At 50.1% G+C, this 17,393-nt stretch overlaps 1 protein-coding gene across 1 annotated transcript in view; it reads left to right on the forward strand.

Annotated features, from left to right (window-relative positions):
* SEC14L5 (SEC14 like lipid binding 5) overlaps positions 1 to 16,943 on the forward strand; it is a 58,190-nt gene extending 41,247 nt beyond the window's left edge. Inside the window, exons 6-15 of the mRNA XM_049904398.1 lie at positions 2,125 to 2,237; positions 3,109 to 3,298; positions 5,121 to 5,209; positions 5,323 to 5,393; positions 6,046 to 6,217; positions 7,740 to 7,874; positions 11,164 to 11,298; positions 11,845 to 12,072; positions 15,271 to 15,449; positions 16,835 to 16,943. Coding sequence (XP_049760355.1) covers positions 2,125 to 2,237; positions 3,109 to 3,298; positions 5,121 to 5,209; positions 5,323 to 5,393; positions 6,046 to 6,217; positions 7,740 to 7,874; positions 11,164 to 11,298; positions 11,845 to 12,072; positions 15,271 to 15,449; positions 16,835 to 16,943 — 1,421 coding nt within the window. The remainder of the gene's footprint in view (positions 1 to 2,124; positions 2,238 to 3,108; positions 3,299 to 5,120; positions 5,210 to 5,322; positions 5,394 to 6,045; positions 6,218 to 7,739; positions 7,875 to 11,163; positions 11,299 to 11,844; positions 12,073 to 15,270; positions 15,450 to 16,834) is intronic.
* Positions 16,944 to 17,393: the final 450 nt, after the last annotated feature.

The following is a 17,393-nucleotide window of genomic DNA, read 5'->3' on the forward strand; positions in this document are numbered from 1 at the left end:
TTCATGCCATGAGTATTTATTCCACACCAACTCTACAAAGGCTGGCTGCTAGTATACCTGCAGGTTTTTCTTAGCACATCCCGTGCCTCTTCCAGTACACATACTCAGTGATGTCATCCCCTTTGTGTCCCCACTTGTGCCCCAGCCTGCCCTCCCCTTTCTGTCTGTGCTCCTCCATTGCCCCAGCAGGGCTGGCACTCAGGGCAGCTGGCAGAAGCCAGTTGCACCCCTTTTACCCATACTGAATCATGGCACTTTTGTGTTCAGGAGAAAGGGCTTTCACATCTGCTTGGAGGCAATCTTCTCCAGGACATTTTCTCCCTGCCCATCCCCTCCCTGTCTCTGGCATCTCTACTGCTGACCACTTTGCAGTGTTGCAGGGCCTGGCTGGTTCCTCTCCTGCCTCTATTTACACAGATACCTCTTGGTGCACTTGGGGTGACCTTGGCCCTGGGCTTATCTGTTTTGGGGGAGCCTTGGGTGCTGCTGGGAGCCCTGGTGGTGCAGTGGTTAAGCACTCGGCTGCTAGCCAAAAGATCAGCAGTTCGAATCCACCAGCCGCCTCTTGGAAACCCTATGGGGCACTTCTACTCTGTCCTGTAGGGTTGCTATGAGTTGGAATCGACTCAACGGCAGCGGGTTTGTTTTTTGCTTTTTTTTTTAGGTCCTGCTGCTGGAAATGTGGACATATAAGTTGTTTTCTTGTTGTGCCCATCTATACACAAAGGACCATTATGCCCACACAGGCTGCTTCTTTTTGTAATGTCTCCACCCACTGCTGAGATGCTGTGGTGCACTGCCATCTGCCACCCAGTTGAGAGGGGCAGTGGGCATTGCTGGCGGGAAAGTAGAGTGATGCAACCACTGTGGAAAAGAGTTTGGTGGTTCTTCAAAAAGTTAAACATAGAATTACCATGTGATCTAGCAATTCCACTCCTAGGTATATTAGGGACTCAGATACGTGTAGACCAATGTTCATAGCAGCACTATTCACAATAGCCAAAACATGGAAACAACCCAAGTGTCCATCAGCAGATGACTGGATGAACAAAATGTGGCATATACCTACAATGGAATATTATTTAGCCATTAAGACAGATGAAGTTCTGATACATGCTACAACATGGATGAACCCCAAAAACATTATGCTGAGTGAAGTAAGCCAGACACAAAAGGGAAATTTTGTATGATCCCACTTATATGAAATGCTTAGAACAGGCAAATGCACAGAGACCAGTTTATTAGTGGTTACCAGGAGCTGGGAAGAAGGGGAAGGGGGAGTTAATCCTTAATGGGTACTGAGTTTCTGCTTGCGGGGATGAAAAATTTTGGAAATAGGTTAATGCCACTGAATTGTACACTTAAACAAATGGTTAAAATGGCACAATTCATATTATGTAAATTTTACTGCACAGTAAAATTTAAGGGAAAAAAAAAAAGAGGAGGGCATTGGGACTCAGGTGGGGGAATGGCCTTTAAATGCTGACCCGTGCTGACCCAAAACAGCTCAGTCGAGTGAGACGGGGCAGGACAATGGGGGTGATCCTCATGGCACCAGGGCCCCTAACCAGAGGCACAGTGGAATTTCAGAATCAGGGTCTGGCTGCCAGAAGTCTCAAGTCCAGCAAGAGGGTAGGGAGATCAGAAAGCCAGGGGAGCTGATATTTACCAACCACCTCCTTCATGCTGGGCACATGCTATATGCATATTCTCTTTTGACTTCACCTCTCGGCTTCAGCTTTCCCTTCTCTAAAGTGGGAATAGAGACAGTTGCCTCACTTCCTCGCTGTTGGGAGGATTCCCTGAGCTGACATGGGCCCTCATCACCCAGTAAATATGAGCTCATGTTGTTAAGAGCCCTCAGAACAGCTCCAGAGGGTGGGAATTCTTATCTTTATTTCAGAAGGTCAAAGAGGAGAACTCATTGGCTACAGAGAGATGTGACCAGGCTCCTTGGACAAAAACACCACCTTGGAAACTGGTTTGGGCCCAGGGGGCTATCATCTGGTGAAGGGGTCACAGTATTGCTGGGAACTGTGTTTCAGAGCTAGGATGGCCAGTAAGGCAAGGGCTACAGAAAGGGGTATCTCCCTCTTCTCCTGAACTCCCTTCTTCTCCTCCAAGGGGACAAGCTGGACTCGGACTACATTGAGCGGTGCCTGGGCCAGCTCACACCCATGCAGGAGAGCTGCCTGATCCAGCTGCGGGACTGGCTACAGGAGACCCACAAAGGCAAGGTGGGTGCAGGGCTCGGCCCTGCAGCAGTGTGTAAACCTTCCGCTGCAGGTAGACAGGCACCAGGGGCAGGGAGGAGGGTGAGGTCGAGATGTTCATGGAATTAACAATACTGGAAACTTATATTTCACCTTATTTTTTATTATATATTGTCTCATGTGGTGCAAACGGTTAAGTACTGGGCTACTAACCAAAAGGTTAGTGGTTCAAACCCACCCAGAGGCACCTCGGAAGAAAGGCCTGGCAATCTGCTTCTGAAAGGTCACAGCCATGAAAACCCTGTGCAGAGCAGTTCTACTCTGCACACACATGGGGTCGCTGTGAGTTGGAATCCATGTCATGACAACTGGTTTGATTTTTTTTTTTTTTGGTTTTCCATGTATCCGTAAAGGATCCCCGGTGGCACAGTGGTTAAGCGCTTGGCTATTAACCAAAAGGTCAGCAGTTCGAACCCCCCACCATTTTCTCTGCAGGAGGAAATTGTGGCAGTCTGCTTCCATGAAGACTTACAGCCTTGGAAACTCTATGGGGGCAGTTCTACTCTGTCCTACAGGGTTGCTATGAGTTGAAATCGACTCAACAGCAGTGGGTTATGTATCCATAATACATGCTTTGCTATTTTGCCTTCTCAGCCTTGGCACTATTGACCTTGTGGGCCGGATCATTCTTTGTGGTGGGGGCTGGGGTGGCCCATCCTGTGCTATTACATACACTCCATCCCTCGATTGCCTCTCTGCCTGTGCTTGGGGGAAAACTGGGTTCTATTCCTGCCAAAACATTTTTGCAGCTGAGACAGAAGACTTGCTTTTTGTCATGTCACCTACTGGATTAGAGGATAAAATCCTATGGGTTTCCTCCTCCGTCTTCTCTCAGATTCCCAAAGATGAGCACATTCTTCGGTTCCTGCGGGCTCGAGACTTCCACCTGGACAAGGCCCGGGACATGCTGTGCCAGTCCTTGAGCTGGCGGAGGCAGTACCAGGTGGACTCCCTGCTTCAGACCTGGCGGCCCCCTGCCCTGATGGAGGAGTTCTACGCTGGGGGCTGGCACTACCAGGACATAGGTGCGTCCCTTTACCCATGTAATGTACACAGCACTCCAGGGTCACTGCCAAATGCAGCAATTGTTTGCACCACCCAGAGACTCTAGAATAGCTTTACCCATTGCCGTCAAGTCAATTCCGACTCATAGCAACACCACAGGACAGAGTAGAACTGCCCCATAGGTTTTCCAAGAAGCGCCTGGTGGATTTGAACTGCTGACTTTTGGTTAGCAGCGAAGCTCTTAACCACTGTACCACCAGGGCTCCAGAATAGCTTTAGGGCTACGGAAAATTTGCCAAGATAGCAGAAAGTTCTCACATGTACCTCACCTGGTTTCCCCATGATGCATAAACCTTATCTTTATTTCCACACTTTTGTTATTCCTGTCTTTCGTGGTAAGAGGTCTGAGCTCCTCTTAGAAGCAGGCAGGTATGAACGATTTGACTCAATGGCACACAACAACATTAGTGAATGAATGAATGGATTGGGCCTTGGTGGGCCGTATACTGGGCACCTCATTCTCTGAGGAGCTGACCTTTTCATCCCCAGCTTTGACCTGACCCTCTCATGCATACAAAAAAAACCAAACCTGTTGCCATTGAGTCAACTCCGACTAGTGGTAAACCCACATGGGTCAGAGTAGAACTGTGCTCCATAGGGTTTTCAATGGCTGATTTTTCTGAAGTAGATTGCTGGGCCTTCCTTCCAAGGTTCCTCTGGGTGGACTCAACCTTCCAATCTTTCAGTTAGCAGCTGAGCACGTTCACTGTTTGCACCATCCAAGGAACCCTGTGCACATCCAGTTGTCAGTTAATAGATGCCAAGGCTGTCCCCACCTTAAACCCAGGAGGAGAAGTGAAATGGGGGTGATGTCGGGGTCAGAGTGTTGGAGTCCAGGATATACCGGCAGTTCTCCTTCTGACATGAAGAAACTCACCTAGGCTCCCTGGGTCTGTCACCATGGAGCAGAGTTAACATGCTCTATCTTGCAAGATATATTAAAAAAAGAAAAAAACCAAACCCAGTGCCGTTGAGTTGATTCCGACTCATAGCGACCCAATAGGACAGAGTAGAACTGCCCTATAGGGTTTCCAAGGAGCGCCTGGCGAATTCGAACTGCTGACCCTTTGGTTAGCAGCCATACCACTTAACCGCTACGCCACCAGGGTTTCCTGCAAGATAAATTCTCCACATAAAACCAGTTGCCATCCAGTTGATTTCGACTCATGGCAACCCCACGTGTATCAGAGTAGAGCTGTGCTCCATAGGGTTTTCTTATTTTATATACATTTATTTTTGTTGAAAATATGCACAGCAAAACATACGCCAATTCAACAGTTTCTACGTGTACAATTCAGTGATATAGATTACATTCTTCAAGTTATGCAAACATTCTCACCTTCCTTTTCCAAATTGTTGCTCCCCCATTAGCATATACTCACTGCCCCCTAAGTTTCCTATCTTATCTTTAGAGTTGCTGTTGTCAGTTTGATCCCATATAGACAGTTCTTAAAAGAGCACCATGCTCAAGGCAGACATTCTTTACTAGTTAGGCTAAACTACTGTTTGGCTTTAAGAAGATTTCAGGGGGTATTTTTGGCTTAAGATTTAAAAATCATCTCAGGGCAATAGTTTCAGGATCCATAGGGTTTTCAGTGGCTGATTTTTTGGAAGTAGGTCACCAGGCCTTTCTTCCAAGGCACCTCTGGGTGGACTCAAACGTCCAACTTTTTGGTTAGCAGCCAAGTGTTAACTGTTTGTACCACCCAGGGATTCCCTGCCCCTCTCATCAGTATCCCCTAAATAACCGGCCCTTCTCTCTGCTTGGCCCCATCTCCCCAGATGGCCGCCCCCTCTACATCCTGCGCCTGGGCCAGATGGACACCAAAGGCTTGATGAAAGCAGTGGGGGAGGAGGCTCTGCTGCAGCACGTGAGTGGGACCCATTTCTGGGACCCGGTGGTGGCTGGGCTGGGCCTATAGGAAGGCTGCCTGCAGGTGGGGCTGCCATGAGAACACCTCCCACCACTGTCTCTACCATCCAGGTGCTTTCCATCAATGAGGAAGGCCAGAGGAGGTGTGAAGGCAACAGAAAACAGTTTGGCCGTCCCATCAGGCAAGATTCTGGGCTGGGAGCGAATTCCCCCTAAGTGTTAGACACAGCTAACCTAATTTCCTCACTAGATCCAATGAGGCAGGGACTGTTCTTGTCCCTGTTTTCATGGTCGGGGAAACTGCTTCTCAGAGGGGTGAGGCTCACCCAGGTCACTGAGCTGGTAAGTGGTGAAGCTGGGATTTGAACCCAGCCACTTGGCTCTGCAGTACACCTTCCACACACTCTATATTTAGAAGTTAGCATTTTTTCAGTAATTAGTAACAACTAGTTTTTATGGTGTGCATGCTGTGTGCCAGGCTGGTGGAAGGCTTCACCTACACCACCTGATTTAATCCTAACAATGGCTTGAGATGGGGACTGTGATTCTCATTGCCTCTCTCCTGGCAAGGAAGGTCAGGCTCACTGCCCATGTCACACAGCTCTCAGGGGTGGAGGTGACACTTGAATCCAGGTGCCAGTCTCAGTGTCCACGCTCTTAACCTCCTCTCCACATGCCCCACCCCATGGTGTGGGATCCTGTGGCCCTGCTCCCTCCTTCCAGCCCTGCCTTACTGAACCACCCCCTCCATCCCGCTGTATGGGACCCTGAGAGCATGTTGGGGCCGTGGCAGGTGGAAGAGTGAGGTGGCATGAAGGGCTGTCTTTGCCGCAGCTCCTGGACCTGCCTCGTGGACCTGGAGGGGCTCAACATGCGGCACCTGTGGCGGCCAGGGGTGAAGGCCCTGCTGCGAATGATCGAGGTGGTGGAGGACAACTACCCTGAGACCCTGGGCTGGCTGCTCATTGTGCGGGCCCCCTGTGTCTTCCCTGTGCTCTGGACACTGGTAAGAGTGGGAGCCGGGGCTGCATCCCCCTCTGGTGGAAGCTGATGATGGGCAGGGCGGTCCCTCTGTGAGCTGCCCTGCCCCTTTGTCCCATTTCATTTCTTTTGCGGGGGGGGGGGGGGGTGGACTTTAAAAATATGATATATGATGGGGTAATTAATTTACCCTAACACGATCTTGTTTGTCAGTACATTCTCACTTCTTTCTCTTTTTTATTTTTTTGTTGCTGTTGAGAATATACACGGCAAAACGTACACCAAGTTTCTACATGTACAATTCAGTGGCACTGATTACATCCTCTGAATTGTGCAACCATTCTCACCTTCCTTTTCTGAGTTGTTCCTCCTTCATTAACATAAACTCACTGCTCCCCAAGTTTCCTGTCTAACCTTTCCAGTTGGTGTTGTCCCTTTGATCCCATAGAGACAGCTCTTAAAAGAGCATAATGCTCAAGGCAGACATTTTTTACTGGTTAAGCTAAACTGTTGTTTGGGTTTCAGGTGACTTCAGGGGATATTTTGTGTTTAAGATTTGAAGATTATCTCAGGGCAATAGTTTCAGGGATTCATCCACCCTCCATGACTCCAAAAAGTCTGAATTCCATCAGAATTTGAAATTCTGTTCTACGTTTTCTCCTTTTCATCAGGATTCATCTATAGAATCTTTAATCAAAATGTTCAGTAATGGTAGCTGTCATTTCTTTTTAATAACAGCTTCAGTGACATATCATTCATATACCATTATTTCACCCTTTTAAAGTGTACAGTGTAAAGTATAAAGTGTACAGTTTCTTGGTTTTTAGTACATTCACAAGATTGTGCAACCGTCACATCACCCCACAAAGAAACCCCATACCAGTTAGCAGTCACTTCCTATCCTCCCCTGCCCCCAACTCCTTCAGCAATCCTATAGGACAGAGTAGAACTACTCCATAGAGTTTCCTAGGCTGTAGTCTTTATGGAAGCAAATCACCAGGTCTTTTCTCCCGTGGAGCTGCTGGGTGGGTTCAAACTGCTGACCTTTTGGTTAGCAGCCAGTTGCTTAACAATTGTGCCACCAGGGCTCCTTCCCCCCAGCCCCTAGACAACCACTAATCTACTTTCTATCTCCGTGAATTTGCCTTTTCTGTACGTCACAAAATGGAATCATATAATTTGTGGCCTTTTGTGTCTGGGTTCTTTCACCTGGCATCATGTTTTCCAGGTCCATCCACGTTGTAGCAGGTATCTGTCCTGCAGTCCTTTCCATGGCTGAGTGATATTCCATTGATGGGTGGGCCCCATTGTGTTGATGCCAGATGGGGAGTATTTTTAACATCAGGCAACAAGCTGCCTGTCGATCTGGTTTCGTACTGCACCCTGGATGCTTGTGGGTGGGTTCAATAATGGTGAATGAATGAATGAGAGGCATTTAGTATGGCAGAGCGGGCATGAAACAGTTCAACAGTAGAACCATCTGGAACTGGGAATGGTTCAAAAAAAAAAAAAAAAGCTTTCCATTTCATTTATTTCCCACATTCCAGATCAGCCCCTTCATCAACGAGAACACCAGACAGAAATTCCTCATCTACAGCGGCAGCAATTACCAGGGCCCTGGGGGCCTCGTGGACTACTTGGATAAGGAAGTGATCCCCGACTTCCTGGGGGGCGAGTGCGTGGTGAGCACAGCAGATGGGGCGCTTGGGCTTGCTGGTGGGTGGGAGAGGTAGCACTGCAGCCCTGTCATCTCCTCAGGGCCTCTGGTGACAGGATTCCTGGGCTCTAGGGCTGCAGGATGCAGCCTCCGGAGCGCTGGAGTAAAGCGAGAGCATCTGTTCTTCCTGGGGAGGGTCATCCTGGCTCTTCGGAGGACACTGCTTGTATTAGTAGCTTCCCCAAGCGGTGTGACTGCTTCCTGAGTGTGTGACCTTAACGTCGATTCTTTCAAACACAATGGGAAAGACAAAAGTTTCAGGAAACCCAGACACCAGTTTGGAGGTTTACTAATTGCCATTGAATCGGCTTCAACACATGGTGACCCCACGTGTGTCAGAGTAGAATTGTGCTCCATGGGGTTTTCAGTGGCTGATTTTTTTGTTTTTGTTGACAAGTATTTATAAAACCTGTTGTGGTCCAGTTGACAAGCATCTAGGGATTACCTATCCAACGTCTACAACACCAAACATTTATGTAAATTAACTGTTTGAAAAAAATAAAATTAAAAAATCACCACCCTACCAGTCCTGATACTTAAACAGTATTTTTCATTAGTACACTCAAGCAAACAAGATAGGCATGACCAGCCTCCAACCAGCAAATGTCTCCCGAGCTTCCTTTTCCAAATCCAAAGAGCCTGAACTGAACCAACAGTAACTAGCTCCAAAGCACCACACGTAACAGAAAGGTGCTTCGTTTCTGCAGTTTTTAATGGAAGTTGTAGGTAAGATTGTTTCACTCCTGCATCTTCTCAATTGTTTCTTCCTTGTATTTGCCGTTTTCCTTTCCTACTTGACGAGATTTGGCTTTACGTTCGAGGATCTTTTTGCGGTCTTTGTCCAGTTTGAGTCTAGTGATAACCACTCTTGTTAATTGCTGAGAAGTTGATTCCAACTCAGTGGCCCCATGTGTGCAGAGGACTGCTCCATAAGGTTTTTCACAGCTGTGACTGTTCAGAATGAGACTGCCAGGCCCTTCTACTGATGTTACTTCTGGGCTGTCAAGAGCTTAACTGTTTGTGCCACCCAGGGCTTGCTGGGGTGAATGCCCACGTGGACAGTTGTGCCATTAGCTTTATCTCGCTGCACCCGTTCGATGTAGATGACATATTTCTTCCTATAAACCTGGACTACTTTGCCAATTTGCTGACCTTTGTAGTGTCCTCGCACAACCTGAACTTCATCATCCTTTCGGATGGGCATGGACCGAACATTGTATTTCTGTCTCAGCTCCTTGGAAAGAGGGGAAGACATAATCTTCCTGCGAATGTGGGAAGGTGCATTGAAATGCCTTTTGCGGTTTTTGCTCCGGTCAGAAGTCACAAAGGGATTGAACTTCATTTTGGCTGGAAAATCCTGCATAGTTTTCTCGGATCCAAAAGCCATCCGATGGGCGAGCGCGGTTTGGAAGTTCCATGAATGCTTTACCGAGAAGTTATTTCAAGGCCATTCTTTCGGAACTACACCGCCGAGACGTGACTCCATCCCGACAGGTCCCCTTCCTCCCAGTTTCTGAGTCCCAACACTCCTGGTCTTGCCTCCCCTCCCCAGCCCGGTGGCTCCTGATCTAGGGGGAAAATGGGCCGAGGCTATCCCGGCCCCCTTATTCGGCTTCTGTTCGGCCACCGGGAAAGTCTCAGGGTCCCCGGGGGCGAGGGTCACCGGAGCCGGGAAGGGATGGCAGCAGATTACACGCGCTTTGCCGGCGAGTCCTCACCCGCAGCCGCTTCAGCGATGGCCGCAAAAGGGAAAAGCTCAATGGCTGATTTTTTGAAAGTAGATTGCCAGTCCCCTCTTCCGAGGTGCCTCTGGGTGGACTAGAACTTCAAACCTTTCTGTTAGCAGCCAAGCGCATTAACCAGGGCCACCAGGGACTCCACCAAAGGTTTACCCATCCTTATTCCCTCTCCAAGGTGTTGCTAAGCAGCCATCAGAGTTTACATGCTCACGCTTCCCTCTGCCGCAGGGGCAGCAACTTAAATGTCCCAACAGCCCTGGATCCCGAGCTGGCGTACCCAAGGGATCTGTCCCAGCACACAACCACACGGCACCTTGGGAGCATCAGGCAGCGGCTTCAAGAGCGAGGCCCACACCCCTCTTGTTGCCTCCCTGGTGCTGAAATGATGGTGGGCGAGCAGGTCCCTCTGTTCTTCTCTAAGAGAAGTACTAACAGCATGCATGCACAATTTCCAGATTAAAAAAAAGACTTCATAGGAACAGGGCCAACCTCGCCTGCTCTTCCACTTGTTGCGATACATTTATATGGTTTATTTTTAGCAAGTGGGTCAGCAGGTCTCAGAGTGACTGATTTAAGGGCAGTGGGCAGCAGCTTTGCCTTGTTAATACTGGTGTTTTCCCAAGTGAAATGGAGTGGGGTGGGGGTTCCTCTAGCAGTGGCAGGGCATCTCCTGAGGGCCTGGGGATCCATGATGCCTTTGGTTTTAGGAAGCCTGTATATTACAACAGCCCACAGCTGTTCCATCCCCATCATGGAGGGAGAGACATAGCCCCCGCAGGGTGCAGTGTGGGAGAGGTCCCAGGCTTAGGCATCAGTTAGGGATAAGGACCATGAGCCTAGGGGTTCGATGAACCTGGGTTTGCATCCTGGCCGAGCCCTTTTCTTCTGTGTGATCTTAGGCAAGGGACGTGACCTCTCTGAGCCTCTGTTTCCTCCTCTGTGAAATGGGAAGAAAAATAGTTCTTACCTAAGAGGTAGTTCTGGGGGTAACGTGTGACCACGGAAGCCCAGCTCCCAGCTCAGTACAGGGTAGCTGTGGTAAGTGTTGTTTCAGGGGGTCGTAGAGCACCTTCTTGGATCAGGTCAGGGCTGGATGGCCCCGGACCTGACAACCTTTTTCTTATCTTTTGTTTTAATTTTAAAAAGTTATGGTAAAATATAGCAAAAAACCACACTCATTGTCGTCAAGTGGATTCTGACTCTTGGCGACCCCATGTGTGTCAGAGCAGAACTGTGCTCCATGGGGTTTTCTATGGCTGTACTCTTATAACAAAATTTACCGTTTTAACCAATTTTAAATGTACAAGTCAGTGGCATAAAGTACATTCACAATATTGTGTAACCATTACCACTGTTTTCATCACCCCAAACAGAAACCCTGAACCCCATTCCCCCTCCCCCAGCCCCTGGTAGCCACTATTGTACTTTCTGTCTCTATGTATTTGCTTATTCTAGATATTCCACATTAGTGGGATCATATGGTTCTTGTTGCCACCCTTTGTCTTTGTCCCTCAGTGTAACGTCCCCGAAGGAGGGCTGGTCCCCAAGTCCCTCTATCTGACTGAGGAGGAACACGAACACGCCGACCAGCTGCGGCAGTGGACTGAGACCTACCATTCAGCCAGCGTGCTCCAGGGCGCCCCCCATGAGGTGTTGGGCTTGGCCTGGGAGGGCCTACGAGGCTGGGGGTGGCCCTAGGTTCCCCAGACGCAGAGCCTGAGACAAGAATCCTTGTGCAAGTGACTGGTTGATGGACAGCTCTCGGGTAGCCTGCAAGGAGTGGGGCAGCTGGGCAGGGGGAGGAACCTAAGCCAAGAGGCAGTTTTCACTGACATAAGCCCGCGGGGACCTTGGGAGTGTGGGCAGCATCACAGAATGGCTGGCCTTGCAGCTGTCTGTACCTGTCTCAGTCATTGACTGTGGCCTGCCCCCAGGGCAGAAGCTTCCAGGCAGTTCAGGGAGAGGTGGCCTCTTTTGCCCAGAGCAATTCTCTGGACCTAGGAGCAGCTGTGAACCTTAGCAGCCCACACTCAGGGAGTGAGCATGTGGCCCAGGAAAGGAGACCTGGGTGGGCACCCCCAGTACCTCCTAAGGCTATCTTCCCCATCCCAGCTCTTCTCCTCCTGGGGAGATTCTGGTGGGAGGACAAGGTACTCATCCTGGCCTGGACCCTCAGCCTTGCTGTCTCCATTGCAGGTCGCAGTGGAGATTCTGGAAGGGGAGTCGGTCATTACCTGGGACTTTGACGTCTTACGCGGGGATGTGGTGTTTAGCCTGTACCATGCCAGGCAGGCACTCACGCCGGGCCCCCGGGAACCTGGAGCCAGGGCCGGTGGGCAGCTGGTGGACAAAGGCTGGGTCCTGGGCACCAACTATAGCCACGTGGAGGCTCCCCTAGTCTGCCGTGAAGGGGAGAGCATTCAGGTGCGTGTTCTTCTGTTTACGTAGTCTCTCGTCACACACTGCTGAGCCCTAAGTGCCAGGCTCTGGAGATACAGCAGTGGACAAAGCAGATGAGGTCCCAGCCTCAGGGACTCTGCGGGGCAGGAAGAGAGAGAGACATCGTGTAAGTACTCACCCAGCCAACCTGCACTCAGTGCTACGTAGAAAATGTGCGAGGCCTCGGCTGAGAGGGGCAGCACATTGGCAGTGGAGAGCACCAGGCTCTGGAGCCTTGGTTTTACCATCTGAGAAATGAGAATCATAGCATTATCTAAGTGTATTGGTGCTATAGGACTGCCATAGGAGTCCCTGAGTGGCGCAAATGGTTAAGCACTCGACTACTAACCAAAAGGTTAGTGGTTTGAACCCACCCAGAGACACCTCAGAAGAAAGCCTTGGCTATCAGCTTCCAAAAGGTCACAGCCTTGAAAACCCTATGGAACACAGTTCTACTCTGCAACACGTGGGGTCATCGTGGGTTGGAATCAACTTGATGGCAACTGTTTTGTTTTTTAGGGCTGTTGTAACAGAGTGCCACAAACTAGTGGCTTAAAACAATAGGAATTTATCTTCTCTCAGTTCTGGAGGCAAGCAGTCTGAAGTCAGGGTGCTGGCAGGGCTGTGCTCCCCCTGAAGGCTCTAGGGAAGGATCCTTCCCTGCATCTCTTCTAGCTTCTGGTGGCTGCTGGCAAGTCTTGGTATTCCTTAGCTTGTAGATGCATCACTCCAATCCCTGCCTCCATCATCACGTGGCCTTCTCCTTGTGTCTCTTTTTTGGGTCTCAAATCTCCCTCTCCTTTCTCTTATAAAGACACCAGCCACTGGGTTTAGGGCCCACCCTAATCCTTAATTACATCTGCAAAGAGCCTATTTGCAAATAAGGTCACATTCTAAGGTTCAGGGTGGGCATGAAATGTTGTTGTTGTTGTTGTTAGGTGCCGTCAAGTCAGCTCCGACTCATAGCGACCCCATGCACAACAGAACAAAACACTGCCTGGTCCTGCACCACCCTCACAGTAATTGTTATACTTGAGCCCAGTGTTGCAGCCACTGTGTCAATCCACCTCATTGAGGGTCTTCCTCTTTTCCGCTGACCCTGTACTCTGCCAAGCAGGATGTCCTTCTCCAGGGACTGATCCCTACTGACAACATGTCCAAAGTATGTAAGATGCAGTCTTGCCATCCTTCCTTCTAAGGAACATTCTGGTTGTACTTATTCCAAGACAGGTTTGTTCGTTCTTTTGGCAGTCCATGGGATATTCAATATTCTTCGCCAACACCACAATTCAAAGGCGTCAGTTCTTCTTGGGTCTTCCTTATTCATTGTCCAGCTTTCACATGCATATGATGTGATTGCAAATACCATGGCTTGGGTCAGGCACACTTTAGTCCTCAAGGTGACATCTTCGCTTTTCGACACTTTAAAGAGGTCCTTTGCAGCACATTTGCCCAATGCAATGCATCTTTTTTTTTTATTAACTTTTATTGAGCTTCAAGTGAACGTTTACAAATCAAGTCAAACTGTCACATATAAGTTTATATACACCTTACTCCGTACTCCCACTTGCTCTCCCCCTAATGAGTCAGCCCTTCCAGTCTCTCCTTTCGTGACAATTTTGCCAGCTTCCAACTCTCTCTATCCTCCCATCCCCCCTGCAGACAGGAGATGCCAACACAGTCTCAAGTGTCCACCTGATACAAATAGCTCAATCTTCATCAGCATCTCTCTCCTACCCATTGTCCAGTCCCTTCCATGTCTGATGAGTTGTCTTTGGGCATGGTTCCTGTCCTGGGCCAACAGAAGGTTTGGGGACCATGACCGCCAGGATTCCTCTAGTCTCAGTCAGACCATTAAGTATGGTCTTTTTGTGAGAATTTGGGGTCTGCATCCCACTGATCTCCTGCTCCCTCAGGGGTGCAATGCATCTTCTGAATTCGCCATTTATCATGATGTTGCTTATTGGTGCAGTTATGAGGATCTTTGTTTTCTTTATGTTCAGGTGCAATCCATACTGAAGGCCTTTGATCTTCATTAGTAAGTGCTTTAAGTCCTCTTCACTTTCAGCAAGCAAGGTTGTGTCATCTGTGTAACACAGGTTGTTAATGAGTCTTCCTCCAATCCTGATGCCCCGTTCTTCTTCGTATAGTCCAGCTCCTTGGATTGTTTGCTCAGCATACAGATTGAATAGGTATGGTGAAAGGATACAACCCTGACGCACACCTTTCCTGACTTTAAACCACTCCGAACAACTGCCTCTTGATCTATGTATAGGTTCCTCATGAGAACGTTCTTCTGGCAATCCAGAAGGAGTTCTTAAGAAAGGGCTGTATGTTGGCTCAGGCTGGGGTAGGGGGCAAAGTGCAGGGACTCAGGGGAGGGAGGGAAGTGTAACCCAAGTTTGGTGAAGGAGCAGTTGTTCCGATTGATCAGTGGGGACAAGCAGTTCGTTTGCTCATTTCTGAGGCGAGGAACTGGAGTTTGGAGAGTCTGGTCCAGCCGTGTCATAGGTAAACCAGGGGAATTTGTGTCTCATGCAGTAAGCCGTTTTCTGGAATGCAAAGGGAAGGGAATTTCCTTAACCATTGCTGTTTCCACGGGGTTCAGGTAAAATCCAGCATTATCACACCAGAAGGATGAGGGGGGCTGCCCTAGTGGGGAAGGGCACCATCTATCCCAGAGAGGGGCCCTTGGGAGGAGGGTCTGTGGGCTGAGCCAGGTGAGGGTCTGTGAGGGAGGTGTGGATGGTGCAGAGTTTAAGGTGGAGCTCATTCTCAGGGTTCAGTGATGCCACCTTAAATTTCAGGCCTCATATGCTCACCCTGATCTCAGGCAGCTAGGCTGAGAGGGGAAGTCTGGAGGGTGACTCACCTTGGCTTTCAAGGCTCTCCTGGTCACCTCATGGTGACCCCATGTGTGTCAGAGTAGAACTGTGCTCCACAGTTTTCAGTGGCTGACTTTGCAGAAGTAGATCACCAGGCCTTTCTTCCCAGGTGCCTCTAGGTAGACTCCAACCTCCCACCTTTCAGTTATCAGCAAGCACTTTAATCGTTTGCACTACCCAGGGAATCAGCACAGGAAGCAGGGCCCACTTGTCCACTCTTGGGCCCGGGAGCCTATGAAGGCTCAGCCCCCATTCCAGGCCCAGGAGGATGGAGCCTCAGGCAGCTGCTGTGTTCCAGGGCTCCCATGTGACCCGCTGGCCCGGTGTCTACCTGCTGCGGTGGCAGATGCACGGGGGGCCTGGCAGCATGGCTTGCAGCCTCCCCGGCATGGACGATGTCTTGATCACCCTGCACAGCCCTGGCCCCAAATGCAAGCTGCTGTACTACTACGAGGTGCTGGCATCCGAGGACTTCAGGTAGGAGGGATGGGGACAGGGACGCCCCTCCAGGCCAGGCCAACATTCCTGAGCACCTCTTCTGGGCTGGGGGTGTGGGATGCACCCACCTGCTGATTGAATATCCAGATGCCCAGGACCTTCATACGGTGAGCTGTGAGCCTGTGGCAAGGGGGCCTGGCATAGAAGGGGACGTGGGAGAGGCTTCTGGAAAGGCTTTCTGGAGGAAGTGACATTGGAGTTATTGTTAGTTGCTGTCGAATTGATTCCAACTCTTCGTGACCCCATGTCTGCAGAGTAGAGCTGCCCCATAGGGTTTTCAAGGTTCTGATCTTTCAGAAATAGATTGCCAGGCCTGTTTACCAAGGTGCCTCTGAATGGGTTCGAACCACTAACCTATTGGTTAGTAATTGAGTGCTTAGATTCAGCAGGTCTGGTGCAGGGCAGAGATGGTACATTTCTAGCCAGTTCTGGGTGGTGCTGATGCTGCTGGTCCCTAGACAACACTTTGTTGTTGTTGTTGTTGTTAGTTGCCATTGAGTTGATTCAGACTCATGGCAAACCCAGTTGTGCAGAGCAGGACTGCCCCATAGGGTTTAAGGCTGTGACCTTTTGGAAGCAGATCGCCAGGCCTTTCTTCCAAGGTGCCTCTGGGTAGACTTGAACCACCAACATTTTGGCTAGTAGTTGAGCGCTTCTCTGTTTGTGCCACTGAGGGTCTCCCACATTTGCTTAGTGAGGCCCTAAGGCTCACTGTCCAATGTGGAGCTAACGAGCCACATGCAGCAATTTAAATTAGCAATCAGAACGAACCAAAGCTGAGCATTTGGTTCCTTAGCTGCTCGTGCCACGTTTCAAGTGCTCTGTAGTCCTGCGTGGCTCGTGGCTTCACGTTGGACAGAGCAGACACAGAACACGTCCATCATTGCTGAGTTCTACTAGGCAGTCCTGCTCTGAAGTTTGGAGTAGGAGTTAACCTAACAAGGAGGGTGAGCAAAGAAGGTGCTTCAACAGCAGGAGCAGCACATGCAAAGGTCTTGAGGCTGGAGGGCAGCCAGGCATCGAAGGAGCTGCCAGAGGCCAGTGTGGCTTGCTGGCAGAAAGCAAGAGGGGGGTGAGGCTGGAGGTGGGGCCACGGACTCTTCCAGGCTGTGTTCAGGTGAGTGGGAAGCCCCTGAACGGCTCTATGTTTGGGGGTAGAATGGGGGAAGGGCTGGAACTTCATTCTCATCATTGCTTTCTTGCTTTTCCCTCTGCACTTGGCCCGGTCTCCGGGCTGTTATCAGCCCAATGGTGTGAGCCCTGGGACCTCATTTGCAGTGTCAACAGCTTTCCTTCTGCTGTGGCTTGGCCCTGGGGCTGTGTCACCACCAGCAGGTAATGCCGTGCCCTGCCTGCCTCCCCAGGGGCTCCATGTCCAGCCTGGAATCCTGCACTAGCAGCTTCTCCCAGCTCAGCACAGCTACCTCCTCGTCCTCTGGCCAGTCGCACAGCAGCTCCCTCATCTCCAGATAGCACCTCCCATATCTCCAGATAGCACCTCCCATGGCCATCTGGAAGTGTCCAGAACCAGAATCCTGCTGGCTGTCAGGTCTGGGGCCACGTGGGCTGGTGACCTGGGTCTAGATGCTGCCAAAGTCACGGTGTCCAGAGCCTGTGTGCCACATGAGCCTCTAAGTCTAGGCTCTTGAGGTTGTAAGCAACAGAACTGTGTAACGAAGATACGAAGTGTCGCTCTGACTACCATGGGGTCCACCTGGGTCTCAGGGCCAAGTGATGATGTCGTCAGGGCTTACCCTGCCCTCTCCACTCTTGCTGTGTTTTCTCCTGGGTCCTGTTCATTTTCAGGTGGGCATTCCCCGTGCAGGGGGCCGCGATCACCACTAGGTACCCTCCCCACCAGCTCAGCAAAGGAGAGAACTTCTTTCTCCCAGAAGTTCCAACCAATGTCATGTCCTGGAATTG

This window comes from Elephas maximus, chromosome 12, assembly GCF_024166365.1.
Source record: "Elephas maximus indicus isolate mEleMax1 chromosome 12, mEleMax1 primary haplotype, whole genome shotgun sequence".
NCBI lineage: Eukaryota > Metazoa > Chordata > Mammalia > Proboscidea > Elephantidae > Elephas > Elephas maximus.